Source organism: Tamandua tetradactyla, chromosome 1, assembly GCF_023851605.1.
Source record: "Tamandua tetradactyla isolate mTamTet1 chromosome 1, mTamTet1.pri, whole genome shotgun sequence".
NCBI classification, from domain to species: Eukaryota; Metazoa; Chordata; class Mammalia; order Pilosa; family Myrmecophagidae; genus Tamandua; species Tamandua tetradactyla.
Genome location: NC_135327.1, coordinates 6,212,423 through 6,239,927, shown reverse-complemented (window position 1 = coordinate 6,239,927; position 27,505 = coordinate 6,212,423). Strand labels below are relative to the sequence as shown.

Genomic DNA, 27,505 nt, shown 5'->3' with positions numbered 1-27,505 from the left:
TGGTATTTCCCCCATCACCTCTCACTAGAACTTATGCGACACGGGGTATAGAGTCACACAATCCCATTCACTGTGGATCCCCAATGCCTAGCAGCAGTACCTGAACACAGGGTGCTATCCCATATCGAATGAATGAATGAGCCACAGATGTTTAGGGGAGCCCAGTAGAGACGGGGAGCACACTGGGGCTCCGAGGGTAGGGGCAGCTCTCCGCTGCGGAAGGAAGCGCTCCTCGGGCGCTCGCGGTGGGGTTGAGGGGCGGGGCGGGGTCCTCGGTATTCAAGGAGGCTCGGCTCAGCGGGCACTAGGACCCCGCGCGGCCCCGCGGCCGGCGGGCGGCGGGCGGCGGGTGGGGGAATCGGCTCTTTCTCCCTCCAAGAGCCCGGCTGCGGCCACTTGTGCGCTCGGGGCCCGCGTCGCGGCCGCAGGGCCCCTGTCCGCGTCATGAGCCGCAGGTTCACGGTCACCTCGCTGCCCCTCGCGGGGCCCGCCGGGTCCTCGGACCCGGAGTCCCGCCGGCACTCGGTAGCGGAGCCCCGCCACCTCCGGGGGGAAGACGCCAAAGGTAGAGGCCGCAGGGGGCGGGGCCGAGGCGGGAGGAGGCGCGGGGCAGGGGGCGGGCCTTCTGTGGGAAGGGGTGGGGCCCGGGCTGGAGTCGGGGGGCTCAGCACTCGGCTGGAGATGCGACGGGAGCCGGGAGCCGTGCGAGGGGGCGGGGCCAAAGGTGTGAAGGGGCGGGACCACGTCAGGTGGGTGGGGCCACACAGGAAGAGGGTGGGGCCAGCAAAAGGGCTGGGAACGAGGCGAAGGGGCGGATCTTGCGATTGGAGGGGCTAGGGTGAAAGGGGTCGGGCCGAGGGACACTAAAGGGGCGGGGGGGATATCGAATGGGGGGCGGAACCAGAGGGGAAAAGGTGGGCTTAAGGAAAGGGGAGGGCTGCCTGGCTGAGGGGCTGGGTCCACAGCCAAGGGGAGGGGGCGGGACGACTCGGCTAAGGGGCGGGAAAGGGCGGGACCAGAGGGGAAGGGGTTGGGCCGGGAGGCTGCGGGGTAGCGCCCGGGCCGGGGTTGGAGTCGGGGAGGGAGGGAGAAGGAGCCCTGTGGTTGAGGCCGGGGCTGGGTCAGGGGCCATCCATTGGTGCCGGGTGGGCCCTCCACTCCTCTGCCTTCCGGGACGCAGAGCGGACAGCGCCTGGGGATCCCGGGGTGGAGACGGGAGAAAGGAAAGTTGGTTTAACCCTGGACAGCCAGAGCCAGGGCGGATCCCGTGGGGATTCCAGCCCTGACCCTCGAGGTCCCACTTAGCTCCTTCTCTGCCTCAGCTCCGGAAAGGTTGGGAGGGGCCAGTTTAGAAGGAGTTCTTCCTCTTGGGCCGTTGCAATGGCCTCGGAATGGAAGTTACACGCTGGGTACAGAGGAGAGGGGAGGGGAAGGAGCTTTCTCGCCTTCGGTGGAGAAGTAACGTCCTGGCTGTACACCCAGCCTCCCCGGCGGGGGCACTTGTCACAGGTCCACTCGCGGGCGCTGCGCCCCTGGGGTCTGGAAGGAACCACGCGAATCGGCTTGGCGTGGCCCCCGAGCCGGGAGGAGGAAGCGCCTCCCCGGCCACCAGGGGTCGCTGCTGAGCCGCAGGTGAGCTGTCCTGACCCCGGCAAACGCAGGCGCCCAGAGCCCTCGAAGGGCGAACTGCTTCACTACATATTTGACCCAACCGAGGCCTGGACTTCTCCAGTGAACTCTGTGAACCGACCGCTTCCTGGACATGGCACTTGGATTTTTTTTCCCCCACTCTTGGTCTTCCCCATAGTGAGTCTGCCCCTTTTCCCGTTTTCATGAACGGCTTTATCATCCTTCCAGACTTGAAAGCGAGAAATCCGGGAGCCGTTTTCAACACCTCTTTTTCTCTTCCTACTAAATCCAATTTCCTCGAGTCTTGGCCACTCCACTCCAAACTCACCCTGAATCCGGCCACATCTCCCCACCTCTGCCACCCCCACGCTGGTCTAAGCTGGGTCTCTCACGTGGCGGCGCCCACAGCCTCCCCACTGGTCTGCCTGCCTCGTGTCCTGCCCTAACCACGCTCTACACAGGCTCTCTGTCACCTGGAGGATAATCTGTCATTCGAGTCCTCTCCTCATTTGCATCCTCTCCTCATTTGTTCCTGGTATACCTGTGTTTGCTACCTTCCCCAGCAGCCAGGGAAACTCCTATCACTTTCTAAGTCATAGCTCATTTAACCTCTTCTGAAAGCCTTCTCACTTTTTCTTGCTCCCAGGCATAAGTAGTCATTTTCTCTCCTCTCCACCCACTGCACCATTAAAGCACATGTCCCAGTGGAGAGCAGCTATTTACTGTCGCCTCCATTGGAGCATCTCAAGGGCAGGGACTACATCCTTTTATCCCTGTATTCTGAGTTCTAAACCTAGAGCCTGGCACTTAGTAAGGGCTTTGTGCTCAGGTCAGAGGGGTTGTGGCTGTAGGCGTCTGCTTCTCCTACCCCTTCTCTCTTCCCACCCCCATTCCCTGCCCCTCTCTTGTCCCAAGATGCTTGGTCAGTCTTCCCATTCACACCCACATCTCCCTGCAAGACTGAGGTGAAATCCAGCCCTCAGACCCTGGGCATGCAGACATGTGTGCAAACTGATGTGAGCATGGAATTCTGGGTTCTGTGGCAGGGCTCTGTGTGTGTGTCTTGAGGAAGGAGCATCCCACACTGGCTCTGATGACCTGTCAGTGCTTATGTGTGTTCCTGTATCTGGTGTATTGATAGGTGTGTCAGGGTGAGGATCTCTGCATCTGTCTGTCTGTGAGTGGGTGCCTGTCTGCATATGTGTGTCAGAAGCTCCATTTTCAGAAAGATTTGGATGACTTTTAGCCTCTTAAGCCCTGTCAGCTTTGAGCACCGCCTCCTAGGGAGATCACACTGCATGGGAAGCAGGCAACAACAGCTCCCGTGGGGAACCCAACATCTGGTGTCATCTTTCTCACAGCTGTTCTTGTGCCAGTCCTCTAGCCCCAGGGAGATGCTCTCCCCACCTCCTGTCCTTCCCCAGGCCCAAAGGGAGGCACAGCAGCATGTGTAACGTGGAAGGAGCATTGGGGGAAGTTTTGCAGGTCATGTGTGTGACCATTGTCCTTCATTTTGTGCCAAGGGAATGGGGTTTACCCCTGGGGGACTTCTGGCTCTCAGAGAATCAGCTATAGATGGGAAACGACTTACAGTGGGCACAAAAAGCAAGTTTGAGGCTGGGCCCTGAAGCTACCATTAACTCTGGGTTGCAGCCCCATGCCCCGGTTGCCTCAGCAGAACCTTGGGAAGACTAACGGTGAACTGGCTGGATAGAAGTGTCCCTGAAATAAATTGCTACAACTCCAAGCCTCTTCCCCATCTCTGTACACACGCTCCTACTGTGTCTCAGTTTCTCAGTGAGGAGGACAGAGCAGTGGAAAGAGAACTGGGCCTGGGTTAAGACTCTCAGAAATTGGAGGGAAAGGGAGCCAACTTGGGTTACAAGAACAGAGCAAGACTGTAAATTAGTCCATTCGCTCTCTAGCTCCTTGGGTCCATTGCTTCCCCTCGCTGAGCCTCAATTTCCCCATCTGCAGTACAAAGTTTAGAATAGAATAGAAAGTTATCTGAGTATACTTCTAGCCAAAAAAAAAAAAAAGCTAAAATTCTCTGATGATTTAGAAGGGTGATGTTCTTCTAAATTATACTCTTCTAGAAGGGTATAGTGCCTCCCCTAGATCCGGATCTCAGGTTTTAGTCTCTCCATCTGTAAATTGGGAAGATGCTGTTATTGGTGCAAATGTCTGATCTAAAGGTCTCCTGCAACCTGTCCAGGGAGTTTTCTAGTGACCCCGCCTCCCAAACCAGGGCTCAGAACCTCACTGCCCGGTACCTCAGCCCAAGGTGAGCCTTGGGAATCTCCATGGCAACAAAGTGGTTATGAACGGGGCTGCAGTTGCCATGGTGACAGGCTGCTCACTCTCTCCCTCTCTCTCTTCCCCTTCTTCTCCCCTCCCCTCTTCTCAATGAACCACAGCGATCTGTAGGCCCAGATCGCTGGTGGGATGGGGATGAGGGGTGGGTACAGTGAGAAGGGGTTCTGGATTGGGGAAGAGGGAAGATGAGCTGAGTCCGAAGGGGAATGAGGGGTTGTTGGGGTGCCATTGCCATGGTGACGGAGATGCAGCCTGTTAATTAAGCCCCTGGTTGCTACGGAGACGGTGGTGGTTGACGTGCTCTGTGGCGAGCCCTGTGTGTGGGGTGTGCTGTGTGCTGGACTCATCAATTCACTGCAAGGAGTTGAGGTTTGGAGGAGGGGGCATGCAGGTGGTGAAGAGAAGGGTGAAGAAGGGGGTTCAGAGCCTTGACCCCATGAGACCAGATAATGATGGGGATAATGATGTGGAGATAAGGATGGGGACTGACACAACCAGATGGCCTCAGCTCCCTCAAAATAGTGCCTCATCCTGGTGCAGTGGAGGGAGCCCTGGGCTGAAGGTCAGGGAGCTGGATTTTAGTTCCCAGACAGCCACATTTTCATCCAGGAAGAAAATTTGTGCCTTTCCATTTTAGATTCCAATTTCCCCATAAGTGGAGGGTAAAAAATATTATATAAAGTCTCCTCCAGCTCTCAAATCCTAAGAGAGCCAGGAGGCAACCTCCCTGAGATTTTTTCCTCTCTGAGAAGCATACAGTAGGGGGGAGAATGAGTTTTAGAGACTCAAAGTTCAGAAATAGGACACTGCCAGCTCTGCATCTTGTGCTGCTTTAATGAGAGGGTCCCCCTAACCTTAGATCTTCTTAGGGTTCTGGGTGGGGACAGGATGCTGAACTGGCAGTCAAGTTCCTGGGGCTCACAGTTGAGGGTCACATCTTGCTGGCAATGCAGGAGATGCTTGCAGTATGTTTGTTTCAAAGTCTCAAGTCAGAGTATTGACCTGAAGCCAGAGTAGGACCCAGTCTCTTTGAGAGGTGAGGGGTGTGAACTGAGGGGCCAGGGTCTTGCCTTTAGGCCATGTTCTCATTGGCCTGGGCTCCTCAAGGACTCTATGGCTTTAGTCTGAGGGAAATGGGGACAGCATTAAAAGTTTTCAGAACAGGAAGAAGTCCTCTGGATTATCCAGCCTGATCTTTCCATTTTACAGGCGGGGATACTGAATTTCATATGCCTCTTGAGAAAGGAGTTCTGGTGAGGGTGGAAAGATTGGGTACCCTGCCTTCAATTGTATGCCTTTGGGATCTAGATTTCCCTGTCAGTGGATTCAGTAAAATATGGCTCTTTGGATAGGCAGAGATTTTTTTTTTTTTTTTTACTACCTCTGGGCCATAAAATAAGGGAATATCCATGGAGGAGCCCCTCTAGACCTGGGGTTTCTGAGTAATCTCAACATGTACTTAATTCCACAGTGCTTCTCAGACACACACTATGCACATTTTACTATGTTACATATCTCTATAGCGTAAGAGAAAACCCTAGTGAGGTGATGGTGGTATGTGTGTAGTGGGGTGCTTAGACGCTCTTAAACACTCCTGAACACAGGTGGGCTACCTGCTCTCTTTTGGATCCCTGTCACCAATCCAAACACACCTCCCTTTTTTGTGTGGTTTACTATATGGGAGACCCAAGAAGACCAATTCTCACACCTTGTCTGAATAGCTAGCTCTCTACCCTCAAGGGTCTGTGCGTGTCTACAAAACCCATTGGCAGTAATATTGGTAGGTCCCTCAGAGGCATATCTGACTTGGCTATCACGGATGCCATGGTTCACCCAGCCTGAAGTCATGGAAATTCTGGCAATGGAGTCTGGGCCGCTGGCTTTTGCCCTGTCCATGGTCCTGAAAGAGTCCTGCCCTATAATGGAGTCTCCAGGGTTATGGATGGTTCTTTAGGACCCTTAAAATTCTTCTCGGCTCGCTTTCCGTTGCCGCAGACAAGCCACTCCAGTTCTGCACCTCCAAAGTCTGAACAAGAAATGAGAGGAAAACTCACCCCCGACCTAGTCCCTGTTCCTTTTTACAGGTGTCAGGAATCAGGCTGCTGAGCAGCATGGTAATGACTGCTTGTCCCGTCTGTTGGAGGCAGGGCCAGTTTAAAAGGGGGTTCTGTTGAAAAGGAGAGTCCTAAACTGGAGTAGCGAGAACTGGGTTCCAGACTGAGTTCTGCCATTCACTGGCATTGGGTTAACAGGTAGTCATTTCCTCTCTCTGGGTCTTAGTAAATGAAAGCTATAAAATGAAAGCTTTGCATTAAGTGAGATCATTGGCAAGATCCCCTTCAGCCCTGGAATTTTTCTGGAATTTAGGGGGCTAGCATCGGGGGCTAGGGTAAGTCTGGTGGCCATTTCTCTTTAGTCTGCTCCTTCCCTCAGATGTTTAGCTCTTCCAGAGACTCAAAAGGTCCAAACCTTTGACACTGCTTCCTGAGTTGTCTCCACTACTGGCTCAAGCCTGGACTCTAGGGCTGGTGAGGGGGTCCCAAAATGATCTCTGGGGAAGGGGAGGAACATCGAGAGACTGTTGCCTCTAGAAGCCTCAGACAGCAATCCTGGATTAGGGGATTAGATACTCCCGCCCCAGGAGAAAATCTGGTCCCAAACCGACAGGCAGCCTCATTCCACCCTCCCCCACTCTGTCCCTGGCCAGGCTTTGGATCAGCCTGCCCTCCCTGGAGGCTGCACCATCCTCAGTGGGGAGTCAGAGCTCTGGGAACCTTACTGCTTCCTCCTCTCCTTCTCATCACATCTCCCCAGGGATCACTCCACACTCAGAGGGTCCCTGTCTGCGGGTCCCAGAGATCTGACTTGGAAGTGGGATGTGGGACTCCTGTCAGTCTAAGCACATGAGAGAGTTCGCTGCATCTCCTCAGGCTCTGTCCCCTCCCATTTGAAGAAAGGATGGGCCAGATGGTTCAATCTGGTGACCCTGAAGCCCCGGAGACAGCACAGTCCTTCAGTTACCCCCTCCCCCCGCCCCGGGCTTTAACAGGCATCCAGCTCCCTCCCCTTAAACAGTGATATGGTAGAGGGTCTGGTTCTCCTCCTCCTTTCAGGGTCGGCCTCTCCAGCTTTGCAGTCAGGTTCCCCAGGGCTGCGTATTACATGGTGCCACCCCCTCCTGCCTCAGTCCCCCTTATCTTCCCCTCCGGGGGTCCCCCCAGACCCCCTGCCCAGCAGCCGCTGTCAGGTCGCCTCCCCGCGGCCGCGACCTAGTTCCCTGCCGTTATTTTTAGGGCGCGGGATGGCACCTGCCCACGTGCCGGGCCCCGCCTACGTCGAAGAGTGGGAGGGGGGACTGCGTCTGCTCAAGGGAGGCGAGGCCCCCGAACCCCGCACTTCCCCTCCAGCCCACACGCGCAGGCCCCCAGTTTTCGTGCAAAGGGGCCTCCAGGCTGCTCTGCCGGCTCCTGGTTCCCTCTCCTCTCTCCCTCCCGCGCTCCCCCCCCCCTCAAACCCCGCCAGTGGCTCACGCCTCCTGCATACGGGATGAGGTGAGCAGCGCCGCCGCTGGGAGGGGGCGCGCGCGGGTGTGAGCGTGTGTCCGTGTGCGAGTGTGTGTGCGCCGGGCAGGCGGGCACTGCAGCTTCCTCCTCCGTGGAGCGGAAAGCGAGAGCTAGAGCGAGCTAGAGAGCGGCGAAGGCGGGCAGAGGGGCGCGGGCAAGGCGACGCAGCCACCCCCCGGCCCGGCGCCGCGCCGCCACCATGCTAAACAACCTGACGGACTGCGAGGACGGCGATGGGGGAGCCAACCCTGGTAAGCTGTGGTCCGGGGGCGGCGTGGAGGGGAGGCAGCTCTGGGGTTGGAGGCGGAGCGGGGGTTGCCTTTTTCGGAGAAGAGGCTGGGACTGACCCGGGCGGTGGGCGCCGGAGGCGGCCTGGCGCCTGGTTCCATTGGAATGCGCCAGGCGCTGTCCGAGGTGCTGGAATGCGCCGCGCCCGGGGGCAGGGCTGACAGCCGAGGGCTTGCGGTTGCCCACGGCCCCGGGTACAGACCAGGCTTTAGCAAAGCGGGAAAGGCGGTAGGAAGGGGATGGTGGAGATAGGAAGGGCTGACGTGGAGCTCGACGGAGCGGGAGGAGGACTGCTTTCCCCGAGAAGGGACCCCGGCGTCCTGGCGCAGAGCGGGGACCGGCGTCGCGGGGTGGGGGGGGTGGGGGGTGGGGGGTACAGTCTGCGGCAGTCCCTCGTTCTGAGACTTCCAGCTGAAAGGTGGGGGAAGGTGGATATAGGGAGTTAGAGGCATATGACAGCCCCCGTCCGGGCTGCGGTGTCTTCTTCAGGGGACACTTGGTGCAATCCGGGCCCCTCCCCCAAGGCAGCCCGATGTCGGAGCTCAGACTGGAGCGTACCTCCTCCGGAGATATTCGTCTCTACTTTGCAGAACCTCCCTCTCTCTGTCCTCTCTCTTCCCCAGGGGCTTCTCTTCAGGACCCGAAGCAAGATCTTTCTTCCCCCTTTCCCTCTCCTCTTGATGCCCTGGGGCGGCAGTGAGCTTCCCAGGGCGGGGCAGGGGATGCCATTCTATCGGCTTCGCTGGTTTCCGAATGAGGCCTCAGGAGTGGGGTCCTAGAGGCTGAGGGCCCAGCACGGCCGCGCTGACACTGCAGACGCGCTGCGGTGGGTGCAGAGATTCGCCAGGAGCCGAGGGGTTCAGAGCAAGTCCTTTCGTTGCTTCCACTCTCCCTCGCCCTCCTCCGCGGTTTCCCCGTTCCGAGGTCTTCCAGGCCAGCACCCCCTCGGGGTCCCATGTTCCCCGCCGCCCCCCAGCGGTTTCAGCCATCCATCATGACTGTCAGCTGCCCCCCCACACACACACACCCTCCAGCGGTGCTGTGTCCCCTGCGCAATAGCGCGCCTCCCGCTCCGGCTGTCTGCACTCAGCGCCTTCAAATGCTCCCCTGGGCATTGATTGACCCTCTGGGCTGAGACTCCCGCAGACCTCGCTGAGGGATGACTGAAGGGCCCTGAAAGAATGGAGTCTTCTAGGGACTGGCAGTTTAGACTCTAAGGTCCTCTGGACTCTGGATCCGAGCCAGGGCTAAGTGGCCGCTTGGGAAGGCTGTGCACACCAGGGTCCTCAATCCTTTGTCTGAGACCCCCTCTTGCTCCACGGGGCTGCGTGATATACAGGGGCCAGAACAGCCGATTGCCCAGCTCATCCATCTCCCCAGTGCCCCTGGGGTCACCTCATCCCGCAGCCTTCCCCAGCCTTCACCTGTGGGGGGAGGGGGTTGGCAAAGTCGCGTCTGCAGCAGCCCAGGCATTCAGACGCTGCGTCCTGGGAGCAGAGAGGGGTCATTTCCATCCGGGATCCCCTTCCGATGCCTCAACACTGAGGTCCCGGACACAGCCTGAGAGGTCGTCTCTCTGTTCCCACAGATACGGTGGATGGTCCGATCCCCCCCCCCCCCCCTTTTCTCTGCCCTACATCAGTCAGCGCTCTGCTGTGGGGTTTCACTGAGGTCTTCGGAGGCCTAGAAAAGTGGCATTTATGTGTGTGGCTCAGGAGCCAAACTAGGAACTCCATTCAGCTGTCTCCATCCGCAGCAAATTCCAGACACTGAGTATAGCGGGGCCATCTCGAAACTCTATGTGGGGTCCACCACCGGGAACTAGACTAACCAGGACCTGGCATTCTGGGCCCCAGAGCGGGTCAGCCTCCCAGCGGCTCCTGGAGATGGTGGTAGGGGGCGCTGAGCACCTGCCGGCCTTGAGGGAGGAAGGACCATCAGACAAGAGCCCCTGGCGGTCTTGGGATGTAGGGGGAGGATCTGGGTGTTGACTGCGGGGAGGTGGGAACGGCCGGACTGAGCGGGCGCCTCTAGACTAAAGAAGAACCCAAGGATATTGCCCCCTGCCTCCAGGTCTCCTTTTCCCTTGGGCTCTGATGCCCCCTCACCCCGGAGCTGGCTTGGGGATTCCCCCAGGCCTGGCCCCGGGGCCCAGGGGAGGCTCCTTAGTCCGCGCCGCTCGCCTCCTTCCTCCCCGGGAGCTCAGGCCGCCGCAGCTTAATTGAAAGCCGATTCGGGCTGAGAGCTCCCTGGGGGCGGGGGCGGGGGCGGGGGCGGGGAGGCCTCAGCCTCCTTCTGGCCGGGCCTTCCGCGGGCGCGCGCTCCCGGGCGCTCCCCCGCCGTCCTGACGCCCGGCTCTGAGGAATCGGGCCGAGTTCTGCCTTCGCGGGCCCACTCGGTGGAACGCCCAGGAAGCTCCCCGGCCCCCGGCCCGGACGCGGTGCGCCTGGCCTTCCAAGGAGGGGACGACGTCGGCTCTGGCAGTCGAGGCCCGGGCGCCTGGGGTCCGACCCCGGCGGCGGGTGGGAAGGCGGGCCCCTGGGCGAGCCGCGCGCGCCGCCCCCTCCCCTGCCCGCCGCTCCGCGCGGGGACCCGGCCGCGAGTCTGCGCGCCGCGTTACATAAGCCGCGGCCGGCGCGGGGCCTGCTGAGCTCTGCGCTGCGCGCTCTGCCCGCGCGGTCGCCATGGAGACCAGCGCCCTGCAGCCTCCTCGCCGGGTCTCGGGCCGCGACGCCCCCTTTCCCACCCCACCCCCCACGCGCCCCCCGCCCCCGCGAAGGAGGCGGGGCTTGAGAGGGGGCGTGTAGGCGGAGGGGAGGAGCTCACCTGTTAGGGTGCCGTGGCCTTGAGAGCGGACGCGGCGTGGGGAGGGGCCCAGCCCGACAGGAGCCAGAGCCCCTAAAGCTTGCGGGTGGGGGTGGGTGGGTGGGTGGTGTGGGATGGGGAACCTGGGCAGGAGGGGCATCACGTTTGCTGATAACAACAAGCGTAGCAAAAGCTACCCTCACGAGTTAGGCACACCCAGCGGGTGTTATTTAATCTCCGCAACAGGCCTGTGAGTTAAGCACGGTTATTAAATCCCTTTGCACAGGAGGAAACTGAGGTTTAGGGCTTTCAAGTGACTTGCCCGACGTGACGACGCATCCATGAAGCTTGGACTGGAAACTAGGTCTCCTTGACTTCAGCCCTTTGTCTAACCACTAGGAAATTTCTTCTCGTCTCATCTTCCCTCAACTTCCCTAGTCCCCACCATGGTGTGGAGCGAATAGGAGGCATCTTGTCAGCATTTTTAAAGGACGGCATCTCCCTTCCCTCTTATTTCTCCCATTCTTTGGCTCCAGGTGGCTCTTCTGAGATCCTGGGGTCAGGAAGGGAACCCAGGGAAATTTATCTCCCAAAACTCTTTTCCAGAGTATCTGTCACGTGCTGGGCCCCCACTGGGAGGATGGTCTGCTTCTCCAGGAACTTACATATATGAGAAGAAGAAAGAGCTGGTGGTGGTCCCTTACCCAGGAACCAGTAGTTCCTGCTCTGATGGATGAGGTGGAGGTGGTGGCAAAAGACAGTGGGTGGTGGGATTCTCTGGAGCAGGTGAGGCATCACTTACTCTTCTCCCCCCGGATTTTGAGATAGGATGGGATTGAGCTTCTAACAGAGGAAAAGCTCATGCTCTGGGGATGGACCCTAGATGGGTGACTAAGGAAAGTTTCCAGGAGGTAGAGAGGAGAAGAATGAGATTTGGGCAGATGGAAATGGGGAGGGAGAGATGCCGGGACATGAGAAGACCAGTAGATTTAAAGTACATAGAGCCTCAGCTTCACTTGGGATTGGAGGAGTGTTTCTTCAGGGTCCAGAGAGAGGTCCACGATGGAATTCAGGCCTGGCACTGATGAAGGGTGATGACGAGCCAAGGAAATATGCTTGGGGTGGGGGCACTTACACCTCTCTGAAAGGACCCTGCCCTCCTGATGTCTGAGAGGCTTTCTCCTTGGGTGGTCTCATCCAGGCACTTGGCTTCGTATACTTCCTACATATCCTTACATGGATGACTCCCATCTCTTCCTCTGCCCAATCTGTCTTCTCCATCCTAGAGTTACCAGCATATCCATGTGGTTTCTGGACATACCTACTTGAGTGTCTTACAGCATCTTACCCTTAACCAAATTTATCATCTTCCCCACCCTCAGCTTCCTCCTGTTCCAGTCTCCTCCATTTATTTAGTAGCACCACCATCCACCCGTTCACCTATGCTAGAAACCCTAGGCATTACCCCAGATTATTCATTGCCCTTCCCCAAACACCCGATATGGAAATAAGTGCTAAGAATCCTTGAGTCTGTCCATTGCCCTCCCTTGCCTCCATCATCAGTCCCTTGCCTGGATCACTGGAAGTCTCCAACTAGAATCTGTATTCTTCACCTAAAGACCAGAGTGCCTATTTTCCAATATAAATCTGATCATGGCACTTTGTTTATTTATCTGTTTGAATCTGAAGATTTTGTTAAAATATATTCACTTATCATACATTCTATCAAAAATAAACAATGTCTCACAATATCCTCACTTAGTTATGTAATCATCACTAATCTCAATTTAGACAATTTTCATTGCTCCAAAGAGAAGAGTAACAGATAGACACTCCCACACCAAGAGAAAACCCAAAACTCTTATCCCCCCCATTACTTATCTATACTATTACTGTGGTACTAGGGAGATATTTCTGTTAAATGTAGTCCAAGGCATGCAAAGATAGTTTTCCCCATTTGCCTCTCCACCACTAACTTTTTATACAAGTGTAATACCTTTGAAGTAGTTCATGCAAGAACTTATTTTTATTTGTAGTGCTAATCAGTGAGATATCTGACTTTAAACAACTCCTTTCAATACTATTCACCTTCAATATGGCACTATTCTCCTGCCCCAGATGGCCATCCCTCCTCCTCTCAGCTGCACTCATGTTGCTCAGATTATATTTCAAATAAAAAAAAACCCTTCTTACTGTGCAAAAAAATATATATGGCACTATTACTTATAATCCCACTAACCTACTACCCACACCTCTATCCATTCCCATACATTTAAGTTCAACCTCCTTAACAAATCTCTACATATTAGGTAATTGCTCCTCCTTCCCTAGATTCTGTCTATCTCCAAATCTCCTATATTCTTTATTTTAGTAGTCTGAGTTTACATTTTCTAGGGAGTTCATATTAGTGAAGTCACCTAATGTCCTTTTGTCATGGCACTTCTTTGACTGAAGTTCTTCAGTGACTTCCCACAGTCCTCTGGATGAGGTCGAACTTTTTAACATGACCTGTTAATCTTTGAGGGACCCAGCCCACACTTTACCTTCCCGGGCTTATCTTCTCATATGCCACTATCCATCCGTCATCTCCTCACATGCTCCTTCCTCAGATTCCAGCCAGCTCAAACTGCTCTTGGCTCCTTTCACCCACTCTGTTTGCTCTCACCTCTGGACCATCATACATATTGTTCTATTTGCCTGGAATGCTTTCCCTGCCTCTCTCCTAGTCTAGTTCTTACTTATCCTTCAGTTCTCAGCCGAAACATCACTTCCTCTGGCAAGCCTTCTGTGACCTCCCCGACTGGGCTGGATGCCTTTCCTGTGTCCGCACAGTTCCTTGTTTGTCTTCTATCAGAGTGTTACCGCTCTGGGTTGGAGATTCCTGATTATTGGTTCATCTTCCCTGAGCTTGGGCTCCCTGAGGGCAGGGATGGTGTTTATTTTGCCATTTGCTCCCTGTGCTCGTGCTGGCACATGGTAGCCATCTGATAAATGCACGTTGACCAAAGATGAATGAGGGGTATAGGAGAGGCTGGAAGGAGTCACTTCTTCAAGAGGTGGAGTGTCCCTGGGGCCTCAGGCTATGTGTTTCTGTCCTGTCCTCTGGGAGAAAGCATGCCTCTGCCTCAGGATGGGTCCAGAGATGTTCAAGAAGGGGGCCCCGAAGCATCTCTGTGAGTGTCCTGGAAACGAAGTAGGACCCCCAAGAGAGCAGGGAAACATTTGCACGTTTATTAAATACTTGTTACTTCCAAGTTGTACGTTGGGGTCTTTGTACATGCTTTCAATCTAAAATCATGCAAGGAAGGTAGTATTATCTCCATTTTTCCATTGACCAAACTGAGGTTCAGTGTTAAAATGGCTACACAGCTGGATGCCCAAGTGGATGGAGGGCAAGCAGCTGGCGCCAGACCCATAACTGCTCTGCCTTCTCAGGTGATGGCAACCCCAAGGAGAGCAGTCCCTTCATCAACAGCACTGACACAGAGAAGGGAAAGGAGTACGATGGCAAGAACATGGCCCTGTTTGAGGTGGGCTGCTAGCGGTGTTGGGCCCCCACCTACAATTCATTATCCCCGCCTATCAGCTGCTGCCTCCCTCCTTAGGGCATAGTGCTCTCCTCTCCATCTTTATTCCTTGACTCTCCCCCACTGCTCCTTCTTCTTCCCTGGCTTTACCTCCTCTACCCCCTCCTCGCCTCTTCTTATCCTACTCTCCTTTTTCCCTGCTCTCCTTGCTGTTCCTCCTCCTTCCCCGTCCCATCTCAACCTCAGTGGTTTTGCTCTCACCCTCATATCTCCCTCTGCACCCTTCCCTCCCGCTGACGCCACCTCCTACCCCCCACCCCCAGCGTCTTGACACTGCCACCCTCCTTCTGCAGGAGGAGATGGACACCAGCCCCATGGTGTCCTCCCTGCTCAGCGGTCTGGCCAACTACACCAACCTGCCCCAGGGAAGTAGGGAGCACGAAGAGGCAGAAAACAATGAGGGTGGCAAAAAGAAGCCGGTGCAGGTGGGGAGTTTTGGGAAATAAGGGATGGGGGAGGAAGAAAGGATGGAGGGGAGGAGGAGAAATGGAGTCAGATGAAGGGATGGATGAGGGAGGCGGAGGGATGGGAGAGGGGGCTGTGGGGAGAGGAGGGAATGGGGAATGAGGGATGGAGATGGAGAGCGAGCCTCCTACAGGCTGGAGGGTGGAGGCCTGAAGGGATGGGAGCTGGAGGAGAGCAGAGAAGGGAGGATTGAATCGGAGGGGCAGGAGTTGGGGGTGGGAGGGGGGAACAGGGGAGGGGGCTGGGCCGGGTGTGGCCGCAGAGGCTGACGCGGGCTCCCGGCAGGCCCCACGTATGGGCACCTTCATGGGCGTGTACCTGCCGTGCCTGCAGAACATCTTCGGCGTCATCCTGTTCCTGCGGCTCACCTGGGTGGTGGGCATCGCGGGCGTCCTGGAGGCCTTCTGCATGGTGTTCATCTGCTGCTCCTGCGTGAGTGCCGCCCCCGCCTCGCCCACGCGCGCGCGGCAGCTGGGACCGGCCCGAGGCCTGGGGGCGGGCGGGGGTGGGGCGAGCAGGAGACCCGAGCTTTTTATAGGCGCCGCTGCCTGTGCGCTTTGGGGATAAACGCGCTCTGGCTGGGCCTGCCTGCATCTCGCCAGCTCGTCCCTCGATCACTGTTAACCGGGGTCACCTGTCTCTGTGTGTGTGCGTGCGTGTGTGCGCGCGCGTGTTTACACAAGTCATGCAGGTTCGGTGATGAAAAAGATAAGTGTAAAGATGAAAATAAAGCCCACCCATAATCCCATCATAGTTAACCTTTGATAGGGCCAGACTCATGAAGAATAGGGTCATGTGCCACAAACAGCTATACAGCTGGGTTCTTTCCATCCTGTCTAAAAAGTCAAATATTCACTGAACACCTGCTTGTGGTCACGTGTGCAGTTCCTCTCACATCCTCTGAGAGGGCTCTGCATGCAGGGTAGACAGTGCCGAGGGGCCTGCCCTTATTTTATACATGAAGGACCTGAGCCTTAGAGAAGTGCAGAGGTCAGGCTGGGACCCCCGCTCCCCCTGCCCCGAGCTCCCTGATGCTATGGTGTGTGCTCCTTCGCTCACGTGGTGAATAAGAGGTTTTCTTGACAAGAGGACTTGGCAGGAGTGGAAGTTGGAACAGGACCAGGGAGAAGCTCAGTGGAAGAGAACCTGTGGGTTTGGCGGGTGTTCCTGGGATGTAAGGCTTGGCCCCCACCCAGGCCTTGCTGCCCACCACCCCAGCCGCCGCGCTGACCCCCTCTCTCCTGCAGACCATGCTTACGGCCATCTCGATGAGTGCCATCGCCACCAACGGTGTTGTGCCTGGTATGTGCCTGGGCCTTCCTGAAGAGTTGGAGGGCGGGACGGTGCCCTGGGGTTTTGGGGCGATTGGGGCATTGCAGGCCTGTGTCTGGGTGACAGTGCTGATGGAGGCGGTAAGGGCAGCCCTGCTGGGGTGGGGGGGAGGCGGCCGCTGGTGTGGATGAGACAGTGGCAGCCGTAGGCCCTCCTATCCCACCCTGACCTCCTCAGCTGGGGAGTACGGTCATTAGAGCTGCAAAACCCCATGTAGAGCGGCCGGCTGGGACTCTCACCAGGCCCCTTTTCAGGGCTGCAGCCTGAAAAGCCTGTAAGGCCGAGCAGACCCCTCTCTGTCTCTGTCCTTGGGCCCCGTGCCCCTTCAGCAGCCCAGTGCCCCTTGAATTTCTTGCTGATACTAGGTTCTCTCTGCAGCTGGCGGCTCCTACTACATGATTTCCAGGTCTCTGGGCCCAGAGTTTGGTGGTGCCGTGGGCCTCTGCTTCTACCTGGGCACTACCTTTGCTGGGGCCATGTACATCCTGGGCACCATCGAAATCTTGCTGGTGAGAGGGGCCAAGGAGGAGGTGTGGGGCCCTGGGCCGTCAGCTCCCCGGTGCTCCCGGACACCCCCTGTAGGCCAGGCCATGAAGTAAGGCCAAAGAGAAGTCAGTGTGGTGTCTGCCTTTAGAGAGTCCACAGTGCAGTTGGGAAGACAAGATGCACTAAGTACATAAATGGTTGTCATTTACCAGGCACCCGCTGTGTTCTCAGCACAGTTCCAAGTGCTTTACAGTCATGATCTGGAATCCTCCTGAGGCTTAGGTATTATGATTCCCATTTTACAAATGAGAAAACTGAAGCTCAGAGAGGTGATGCAACTTGCTGAAGGTCACTCAGCTACTAAATGGTGGAAGTGGATTAAAATAACAGTAGAAGGGCGGGCCACGGTGACTCAGCAGGCAGAGTTCCCGCCTGCCATGCCGGAGACCTGGGTTCGATTCCTGGTACCTGCCCATGCAAAAAAAGAATAATAAATAAACAACAGTAGAAGTAATAGTAGTAATGTCACACAATAGCTACCATGTTGGGATCCCGACCACATACCAGGGACTGTGCTAAGGGCTCCATGAGTTCACTGCAGAGGAATGGCAGCTCTTGGATTGCCCAAGAGAAGAAAGCTATGAGGGACCCACGTGGAGAGTGAGTGGTGGGGCGTGAGGGTGGGCACCTCCCCGGGAGGCCCAGTTGGGGGCTATGCCTGGGCAGAGGGTTTGAAGGCGAGGGCTGCTGACTTAGGGCTCTGTCCTTCTTGTCCCTCCTGGAGGGTGTGGGAGCTGGACAGGGTTCCCAGGGGTACAGGAAGTGGAGCTGACGTTTCCCAAGCGCTTTCTCCTTGTGGGCCTCATGACTCTCCTGTTCTCCTAGGAATCTGCCATTTTACTCCAGGTTGGGCAGTGAGTGTGGGGTCGTGTGCCCCAGACAGCAGGAGGGACTGAGCGCTGTGGCAGGATGGCAAGGCGGGGCTGGGACCCCATCCGGACCCTAGGGAGGGGTTCGCACCTCCAGCCCCTGCCCCCCACCCGTGCTGGGCTCGCTCAGCACGGACCAGCCAGGGTAGGACCCCCTAGGCCCAGGGGCTGCTCTCCCATGCCCAGCCCTCCCCCTGAGCACCAGTCCCTCCTGCCCCCGCTTCTGCCGAGCCCGGTGAAATAAAAAAGAGGACAGAGCCCTAAGATGAGGAAAGCAAGGCTCAGAGAGTTTAAGGAGCTTGTGGGAGGGATGTGAGCCTGTGTCTTTCTCACGCCAAAGCCTGTGCTTGTCCGTGGCACCACACTCTCTTGGAGGCCTGGAACTCACATGGGTTGCAGGGTCCCGATTTTGGGCCAGGCTGGAGTTGTGCAGGGAGAGGGTGGGCTGGGGAGCCAAGGTCTGGGAGGCGAGTGATGAGAGATGAGTAAGTGACCTTCCAGGACTTAAAAAAATGCAATAACTGGGGGGGCCGCGGTGGCTCAGCGGGCAAAGTGCTTGCCTGCCATGCCGGAGGACCTCGGTTCGATTCCCGGCCCCAGCCCATGTAAAAAACAAACAAACAAACAAAATACAATAAAACAAGAAAATGTTTAAAGATGTTTCCCTTTCTTCCTCCCTTCCTTCCTTCCATCCTTCCTTCCTTCTCTCTGTCTTTCCTTCCCTTCCTCCCTCTCTCTTTAAAAAAAAAAAAAATGCAATAACTGTTTATTATGGTAAAAGTGATTCTTCCAATTATACAAAATTGGAAATATATCAAAGAATGTAAAGAAGGGAATGACATTTCCACAAAGAAAATCAGCATTAGCATTTTGGTGTATTGGTTTTGTTTTTCTATGCAGTATGGTGTCCTGCCTTTGTAAAATATAATTCTGTGCCACAGACATTACTCTAAATAACTTGAAATTCTTTGTAAACATAATTGACAAGTGAAAATAACTTTTGTAAGAATATACACTTTAATATTTAGTGTAGAAGTTTTAGAAAATACAGATGTGCAAAAGGAGAAGCGAAAGATTATTTACATTTTCACTACTTAGGGAAAACTACTGGTAACATTTTGGTGTATCTAAACACAGGCACTGATACAGGTACACGTATATATGTATTTACAGAAACAGATCACAAGCTTTATTCCCTTTTTTTAGCCTGATTGTTTTCACCTCATATAGCACAGATAGCTTTTTGAATCTCCATATAAATCTGTGTCGTTCTTTTTTGTTTTTGTATGCTCTGTGGTGGGGGTCACATTTCATTCTTTTTCCATGTGATTGTCCCATTATTGCAGCACCATTTGTTGAACTTTTTTTTGGTGGGGGGAGGTGGGGAGTGCACAGGCCAGGAATCGAACCCAGGTCTCCCGCATGGCGGGCAATAACTCCTCCACTCAACTACCCTCGTACCCCCATGTCATTCTTTTTAACAACTCTGTAGCCTATATGGAAATATCATAATTTTTTTACTCAATCGTCTAATGATGAACCTCTAATTTATAGCTTTCTATTGGAAATGACAAAATAACAGATAATCATCGAGAGATATAATGAATAACAAACTAGGAGAAATAAACAATTGCTTTCAACATTTTTATAATATCATTTTTAATGACTGCATCGTAGTTCTTGCAAGATGAAATTGCTTTCCTTAACCATTCCTCTGTCACTGAATGTTATTCCAGTCTTGCTCTCCTAAACATGCTGTGACAGATGTCTTCTTTCCCCAAGCCCGGTCAGCACCTCAGGTTGTTTCCCTTGGGTGTATTCTCGGTTGGTCTTTACCGGGCCACTTGCCTGACCGCCTTGCTCCTTTCCCGCAGGCTTACCTCTTCCCAGCTATGGCCATCTTCAAGGCCGAGGATGCCAGCGGGGAGGCGGCAGCCATGCTGAACAATATGCGAGTGTATGGCACCTGTGTGCTCACTTGCATGGCCACCGTGGTATTTGTGGGTGTCAAGTATGTCAACAAATTTGCGCTCGTCTTCCTGGGTTGTGTCATCCTCTCTATCCTGGCGATCTATGCAGGGGTCATCAAGTCTGCCTTCGACCCACCCAACTTCCCGTGAGTGCTGCCTCTCTGAGCCTAAGGCACGGTCCTCCTCCAGGCCTGGCCTGGCCTCAGGGTCTGCATGCCAGTCACCGCCACATCCACTCACCCCACCTTTCAGAACCTGAGTGATTGTGGGTTGGGAATGACTTCCTTTGGGAGGAAAGAAACTCTCCTGTTCTGGAGCAGTCTGTTTAGGGGGAATAACTTCTCTGAGAATGGGAACATTTGCCTTGTAAGGGCCAACTTCTTGCAGATATGGTGGACTTCCTAAGTGGGAATGGCTGGTCAAGGGATGGACATTATGGTAAGGGGAACATTTCCTGGGTGGGGACAGTTTCCTGGAACGGGACAACCTCTTGGTGTTGGACGAATTCTCTAGAATGGGAAAGAACACAGAAAAGAGGGTCCAAGGCTCAGATTCCTGTGGGTTCGGACTCTTTGTAGGGCAGAGTCCCCTATTTCCAATGCCCGGAGGAGGCGGGCACCGATTGAAGGCTGTCCGTAGTGCTGAAACATTGCAACGTAATTAAGCAGTGGTTCTCCACGTGGCTGTATATTAGAATCATTTGGGGGAGCTTTGAAAGCATGATGATGTTTCAGGCTCCAGTCCAATTAAGTCAGATGGAAATGAGGATCTGCATTTTTGAAGCTCTACCAGTGGTTCTGTTGTAAAGCTAGGGCAAGGCAAGGCCCTCCCCATACTCCTCCCTTGTTTCTCTCCCTAGGATCTGCCTCCTGGGCAACCGCACACTGTCTCGCCATGGCTTTGATGTCTGTGCCAAGCTGGCTTGGGAAGGAAATGAGACTGTGACCACGCGGCTCTGGGGCCTTTTCTGCTCCTCCCGCTTTCTCAACGCCACCTGTGATGAGTACTTCACCCGGAACAATGTCACGGAGATCCAGGGCATTCCTGGTGCAGCCAGTGGGCTCATCAAAGGTCTGGGGAAGGGAAGAGTTTAGGTCCCCAGGGAATGCTGCAGGGTTAGTAGGTTAAGCAGTTAGGATGAAGGGGTTCTCTTTGGGATGCTCTTAAACTCAGTCTGTTTTAATTGAGCACCTACTCTGGACCATATTCTGTGCTTGGCTTCATGGAAGGGTAGAGATGAAGAGGAGTCTTTAAGTATCTCACTACCTAACAGTTTCAGTTTCAGGAGAATCAGTTTAAAAAGTATCCCACTAAGCTCCTGCTAAGGGTCTAGCAGTATGCTAAGCACTAAGAACACAAAATAAATAAATCACAGTTCTTTGCCTCAAGTAGTCTAGCAACAGAAACAGATGTATTAGCAAATGAGTTATAGTGTTCATGGAGGTGCACTCAGTGAACAGGGTCTGCTCGGGAGGAATGATCACGTGTCTGAGGCGGCAAGACAAGGCTTCCAAAACCCTAGGAGGCTTTGAAGGACAAACAAAAGATTTCCAGTTCTACTAGGGGAATAAGGAAATTACTAGACAGAAGACCAGCTTGCCTACAATCATGCAGACACAAAAGAGCATACTGTGTCCTTCCAATCACAAAATAATTTGGTATGACTGGGGCACAAAGTGCAAAGGAAGGAGTAGCAAGGGGGTGATGTTGGGGAGGCTGGCATTAGCCAGATTAGGGCATCTGGAAGCCATGTTGAAGAACGATGAAGTGCCACCCAAGGGTTTTTTGAAAGGGAGGGACAGGGTCAGGTCTGCATGTCTGAAGGCTCACACTGGCTGTTATTGGGGGTGGGTTAAAAAGGGATGGAATGGAGGCAGGGAGGCCAGGTGAGAGATGATGGTTTTCTGAATGAGAGTGGTGGAGCCATGCCGGTGGGAATGAGCAGTACCTCTCAACCAGGGGTCATTTTGTCCTCTAGAGGACATGGGATGTCTGGAGATAGTCTTGCCCATTACAGCTAAAGGGGGGATGCTGCTGGCATCTAGTGGGTAGAGGCTGAGATGTTGCTAAACATCCTATAAGGCACAGGGCAGCCTCCCCTGCAAACAAAAAAATAAACTAGTCCAAAATCTCAACAGTGCCAAAGTCAAGAGATCCTGGAGTAGAGACAAGGGGCACATTTGAGGAATATTTAGGAGAGGGAATGGACAGGATTTGGAGATGGTTTGGTATGGAGGATGTGGAGTGGGAGCAAGTGAGGGCAATTCCAAACTAGCATAATTGATAGTGGTGCCATTTACTGGCAGCAGGAAAGAAGCTGATCTGGGGTGGGGAAGTGGGGAGATCATCTGGGACGTGTTGAGTGAGCCTGAGATAGGGGTTTATGGGTCTGTTTATCCCCCTAGACTGAAATCCTTGAGGACAGGGACTAGGTCTGACTCGTGTGTGAACACCCTGCACGTGATCTGACCCAGAGCGGGGGCTCAGGACATGGGGGAAATAAAATGGAACCAGGGTCTGGGGGCAGTGACGTGGCTTTGACCCTGACCTTTTGCCCATTCCACCTCCTGGTCCCAGAGCTCTGGTGCCCTGACTTCTGGCTCCGCCCGCTGAGCGTCTCGTCTCCCCACAGAGAACCTGTGGAGCTCCTACCTGACCAAGGGCGTGATTGTGGAGAAGCAGGGGATGCCCTCCATGGGCCTGGCAGATGGCACCCCTGTTGATATGGACCATCCCTATGTCTTCAGTGATATGACCTCCTACTTCACCCTGCTGGTTGGCATCTACTTCCCCTCGGTCACAGGTGAAGGGGAGACCCTGCCTGGGAGTGGCTGGGTAGGACAAAGCCAAAGATGGGGATTTCTTGGCCCACACCCTACCACCTAGGTGGGAGCCAACAGCTCAGTCCCTGTGACACAGATGAGGGAATTCAGGGAAGCCAAGTGACATGCTCTTCCTGTCTCTGAGGCCGATGTCCTTTCTGTCTGTCTGTCTGGTCTCCCCATGGCCCTGGCTCCTGTCCTAGCTCTTCTTCTCTGTTCACAGGGATCATGGCTGGTTCTAACCGCTCTGGGGATCTGAGGGATGCCCAGAAGTCCATTCCCACTGGCACCATCCTGGCCATCGCCACCACCTCTGCTGTCTGTATCCTGCACTGCCGGGCCGGGACCGCCCGGGTGGGGCACGCTGGGGAGAGGGCAGCTGAAGGGCTGGTGCAGGAGGGGTGGAGAGGAGGGGCACCCCACCCTGGGCGTTCTCCTTCATCCTCTACTGCAGACATCAGCTCCGTTGTTCTGTTCGGCGCCTGCATTGAGGGAGTCGTCCTGCGGGACAAGTAAGTAAAGGAATCAAGGATGGCGCTTTCCTGTGGGGTTGTAAGGGAGAAGCAGACCTGCAGAGGATGCTGAGTCCTGTGCTTTGGGCCCAGTAGGAGGAAAGCCACAGGGGGCTGCCTGCAAGCTCATCTTCCCGTATTTCACCTTTCCCATGTCAGTCCAGCCCAGAAAACTTCCGTGGGGTCTCATTTCCCTTGGAATGATAATCTTACTTTTTTTTTCTTAAAAATCTATTAATTCATTAATTCGTTTAGCAGATATTTAGTGAATGTTGATGTTTTGTCACCGACCTGGGTTCTGGGCCTACAAAGAAAAGTAACATATGGGCTTGGTCCGGAAGGAGCTCTTTTGGGGTGGTAACCATACTTGTAAAGAGACTTTAAATGCGGACTGGTCAGAGTGGTAATAAAGTGAAGCCCCGGGGGCGATGGGAGGGCGTGGGAGGGGGGAGCCCTCAGGGGGTTGGGGAGGGCTTCCTAGGGACTGGGATACTAGATGTGCCTTCAACGCATTATCTCATTTAATTTTCCAACTTTTAACACTAAGTAGAGGGAGGAGGGCATTTCCAGGCAGTAAAGACAGCACGAATGAAGGTGGAAGGGAGAAACATCCCGGGAAGCAGGGGCTCAGCTTGCGGAAGTCGGGTCCCTGGGCACCGCCGGCTCCTGTAAGGCGGAGCGTGGGGACGTGAGGCTGGAGCCGTGGTCTTGAGGCCTGAGCTTTGGTACCAGGAAGTTGAAGCTGCATTTTATAAAATGTCGGGGAAGCCCTGAAGGGTTTTAAGCAGGAAAGTGACATGGCCACGTGGAAATCCTGCATCTTTTTCGCCCTCTTAGTCGTTAGGGCAGTTTAACCTCCGCTTATCTCATATCATTTAACCATAGACCTCTCCCAAGATTGAAAGTGATACAAAAAGTCGCGCAGTGGAGCCCTTCATCTGAGTTTTGAGGTCCTTCAACAGGGACAGAATTCTCTCTACCTACTGAGCCATCTCCTTCCACCTTAAGAGCATCAGTACTAGAAAATTCTTAGATTCCCCCAGTTGCCACCACGTGGATGAGGCTAGGTGCTCCATTTCCCAGATGGAGACGCTGAGGTTCCAAGAGCCTAAGAAACTTGCCCACGATACACAATGGCCCTTTGCTAGAAGTGCTGCTGGTAATCTGTATCAGGCGCCGTGCTAAGCATGTGACATGTGCCACCTCCTTTATCCTCTCATCAATCTTATGAGATAGTTTCTAATGGTTTCACAGATGAGGAAACCAAGCTGAGGCTCGGAGAGGTTAAATGACTTGCCCGAGGTCACACAGACAGGAAGTGCCCAGGACGCTCGGGGCTCTGTCTCTCCCGTGTTGGGGTGCACAACCGGTCCTGTATTGGCTTGGGGAGACCTTCCCAGGGGCCGCTGCCCATCCGTCCTCTCCTGCTCCGTTTAGGTTCGGTGAAGCTGTGAACGGCAACCTGGTGGTGGGGACGCTGGCCTGGCCATCCCCCTGGGTCATTGTCATCGGCTCCTTCTTCTCCACCTGTGGGGCTGGGTTGCAGAGCCTCACGGGGGCCCCGCGCCTGCTGCAGGCCATCTCTCGGGATGGTATAGTGCCCTTCCTGCAGGTTTGTGTGGGGAGTGTCTGCCCACGAGTGTGTGTGTGCGGGGAGAACAGCCCACCCCGCCCCACCCCCGCCGAGCAGCCCGGCCTCTGCCCAGAGGGGAAGGGTGAGACCTCCGCTGAGCCAGGGCCACGGCCAGCCTTGGCTGTCCTCCTGGGCACTCATGCCCTGCCCCGCCGCTGAGCAGAGTGGGGCACCTTACTTGGGGTTTGGTCCTAAGTCAGCACCATCTCGTAGGGCAGAGGTGTCTGTCACTGGGGGCAAATGGCCCTCCTTTGGCCCAGTGGTTGGGCAGGGACTCAGGGAGACAGCCAAAGGGCAAGAAATGGGTGACTCTTCCTGGTGCTTAAAAGATTTGTAGAGCGCACGACCGTGGCCTCTTGCTGACCTCCTGATAGCCCTTCTCCCATCTGTGCCCCTGGAGCTCCTTTTCCCCTTTAAGGATCATGTAACTTCCTGGCACTGAGGTACCAGTGTCAGGGTGGGAGGGATACAGCAAAGTGTGGCACCCTCCTTGGGTGGCTGAGAAAGAGCTAGAAGTACCCCCCGGAGGATGGGAAATGTGCCGTCCTCTCCCCATCTCCTCACTAGTTAGGGAGACCTGCCTCTAATTCCCTGGTCCCCAAGCCTGGGGGAAGGGGCCGAGCAGTCCTTACGGTCTCGGCCCCCATGCTGGCTGCTCTGTCCCTAGGTCTTTGGCCACGGCAAAGCCAACGGAGAGCCGACCTGGGCGCTGCTCCTGACCGCTTGCATCTGTGAAATCGGCATCCTCATCGCGTCACTCGACGAGGTCGCCCCTATCCTCTCCATGTGCGTGTCCAGCCTCCTGCCCCCCTCTGTGTCTCCTCTCCCCGGATCCTCCAGCTAGGACCCTTGACAACCCACTTCAGCCAGCACAGGAGATCCCCTTATAGTCACTGTAGGCCGTGCTTTGTTATATAGAGAGCCATCCGCACGGGTGTTGGGGGTGACATCCGCACGGGTGACGGGAGGCGACCTCCGCACGGGTGATGGGGGTGACATCCGCACGGGTGTTGGGGGTGACGTCCGCACGGGTGTCGGGGGTGACGTCCGCACGGGTGATGGGGGTTGACATCCGCACGGGTGTCGGGGGCGACCTCCGCACGGGTGATGGGGGTGACATCTGCACGGGTGTTGGGGGTGACGTCCGCACGGGTGTCGGGGGTGACGTCCGCACGGGTGATGGGGGTTGACATCCGCACGGGTGTCGGGGGCGACCTCCGCACGGGTGATGGGGGTGATTTAGCCTTTGAACCCACCATCCTGAGCAGCAGGTTGCGGTTGGGCCCCCTCCCGGCTTCTCCCCCGCCCCCGCTCTCCCCCTGTGCCTCTGTTCCGGCTCCGGCCTCCTGCTGCATCTTGGCCTGCCCCGGGCCCTTTCTGCGTCCCAGGTTCTTCCTGATGTGCTACATGTTTGTGAATCTGGCGTGTGCGGTGCAGACCCTGCTGAGAACTCCCAACTGGAGGCCTCGCTTTCGATATTACCACTGGTGGGTGCCGCCTCTTTCAGCGCCCACCCAGGGCCATCCCCTCAGGTCCACCCCAGTCCCTCCTCCCCCTATTCAAGGGACCCCAGACTTGAATAGGGAATCCCATTTTCTCTGGCCTCCGTAGCCCAGTCAGCACAGAAGGGAAAGGTCCTGGAGAGGGTGACACAGCACAGCCTCAGCTGCCAGCCTGCTCCCATGGGTCATCTGTACCAGGCACCATGCTAAGCATGTGACATGTGCCGCCTCCTTTTTCCCTCTCATCAATCTTATGAGGCCCTTCCCAGGCAGCACAGAGGGCAGACGTCGACCTGACCCAATTGGAAGCACGATTGCACTTCCTGGCTGTGCGATCTCGGGCAGGTCTTGTAGCGTCTCGAGCCTCAGTTTGCTCAGCTGTGAAATGGGGGCGCTGCCGGCACCAGCCGACCAGGGCGCAGGTGGGCATCAGTGTGCTGGCTGCATGGGGGATGGTCCTTTGTGGGCCTGTGGCCCCTCTTAGCATCTCACTTCGCGGCTCTTCCCCCTCCCGGTGGGTCGGTGGGGTTCGGCAGGATGGAAATTGTCAGGCCTGTTCTACAGTGAGGGCAGCCCAAGGCCCCCTGGTGCCGCCATCCCAGAACCCCTGTGTGGCCAGTGGCCTGTCCCCAGGCAGCGCCTCCCGGAAGGTCCTGCCCCCAGCAGTCCCCAGGATTCCTGCCTCAGAAGCACCTGGCCTGGGCTGTTTGTCAGGGACGAAGGGGTGGGGGCCGGATGGGACGGTGCCTCGAGCACTTGGGTGGGGCTAGGGTTGTGCTTTCCTGCCTGTGGGGGTCACTCATCCAGGTGTCCAGGTCCCCTTGGGGCTCAAGGCCATGATGGGGTGACTCCCCGGGACCTGGGCCTCGGGGCTCCTGTCCAGCCCCTGCCCACCTGGCCCTGACCGTCTGAGCCCGACTCCAGCTGCAGTGCTACCCGGGCTCACAGGCCGGGCCCTCCCTGTGTGCAGGACCCTCTCCTTCCTGGGCATGAGCCTCTGCCTGGCCCTCATGTTCATCTGCTCCTGGTATTATGCCTTGGTGGCCATGCTTATCGCCGGCCTCATCTACAAATACATCGAATATCGCGGGTCAGTATGCAAGGGGGGAGGGGCAGAGAGGCTGCAGGGTGGGGGGGCGCGGGGAGAGAAAAGGGGTGCTTGGAGGGGTGGTGGCCAAGCTGTATGCAGGAGGGTGCGGCATAGAGTGGAGGGGGAGGGGCAGATGTGCAATGGGAAAGGACTGGGGGGTGGGGGTGTGGGCACAGGGAGAAGCCGGGCTTTGTGCGATGGACAGGATGCTAAGAGAATGGGTTTAGGATGGATTTTCCAAGGAAATTTAGCCAAGACTTGCCTGAGCCAGGTGGCAGGAGTGCCTTGGGGGTCCTTTCTGAGCCTGAGACAGACAGTTCTGCCCTGAGGCTGCTGGCTCACCGCGTGGGGGGGCGGTGCTCTCCTGGCTGCTCTCTGACGCCCCTCCCTGGCCCCCAGGGCCGAGAAGGAGTGGGGTGACGGCATCCGAGGCCTGTCTCTCAGTGCTGCTCGCTATGCACTCTTGCGCCTGGAGGAAGGGCCCCCACACACCAAGAACTGGAGGTAGGTGGGGGCCACGTGTGGGAGGGACTGGGGGGGGCGGAGGGGAAGGGGGCGGGGCCAATGTACCCACCT

General features: G+C 55.8%; 1 protein-coding gene across 1 annotated transcript in view; it reads left to right on the top strand.

Annotated features, from left to right (window-relative positions):
* Positions 1–397: 397 nt before the first annotated feature.
* Positions 398–27,505, top strand: part of SLC12A5 (solute carrier family 12 member 5) — a 35,592-nt gene continuing 8,484 nt past the window's right edge. The window contains exons 1-16 of the mRNA XM_077159427.1: positions 398–565; positions 14,037–14,131; positions 14,482–14,613; positions 14,939–15,085; positions 15,901–15,955; positions 16,364–16,494; positions 19,275–19,516; positions 20,230–20,441; positions 22,003–22,173; positions 22,416–22,514; positions 22,647–22,704; positions 24,142–24,316; positions 25,005–25,123; positions 25,726–25,824; positions 26,810–26,929; positions 27,329–27,433. Coding sequence (XP_077015542.1) covers positions 445–565; positions 14,037–14,131; positions 14,482–14,613; positions 14,939–15,085; positions 15,901–15,955; positions 16,364–16,494; positions 19,275–19,516; positions 20,230–20,441; positions 22,003–22,173; positions 22,416–22,514; positions 22,647–22,704; positions 24,142–24,316; positions 25,005–25,123; positions 25,726–25,824; positions 26,810–26,929; positions 27,329–27,433 — 2,081 coding nt within the window. The 5' untranslated portion in view covers positions 398–444. The remainder of the gene's footprint in view (positions 566–14,036; positions 14,132–14,481; positions 14,614–14,938; positions 15,086–15,900; positions 15,956–16,363; positions 16,495–19,274; positions 19,517–20,229; positions 20,442–22,002; positions 22,174–22,415; positions 22,515–22,646; positions 22,705–24,141; positions 24,317–25,004; positions 25,124–25,725; positions 25,825–26,809; positions 26,930–27,328; positions 27,434–27,505) is intronic.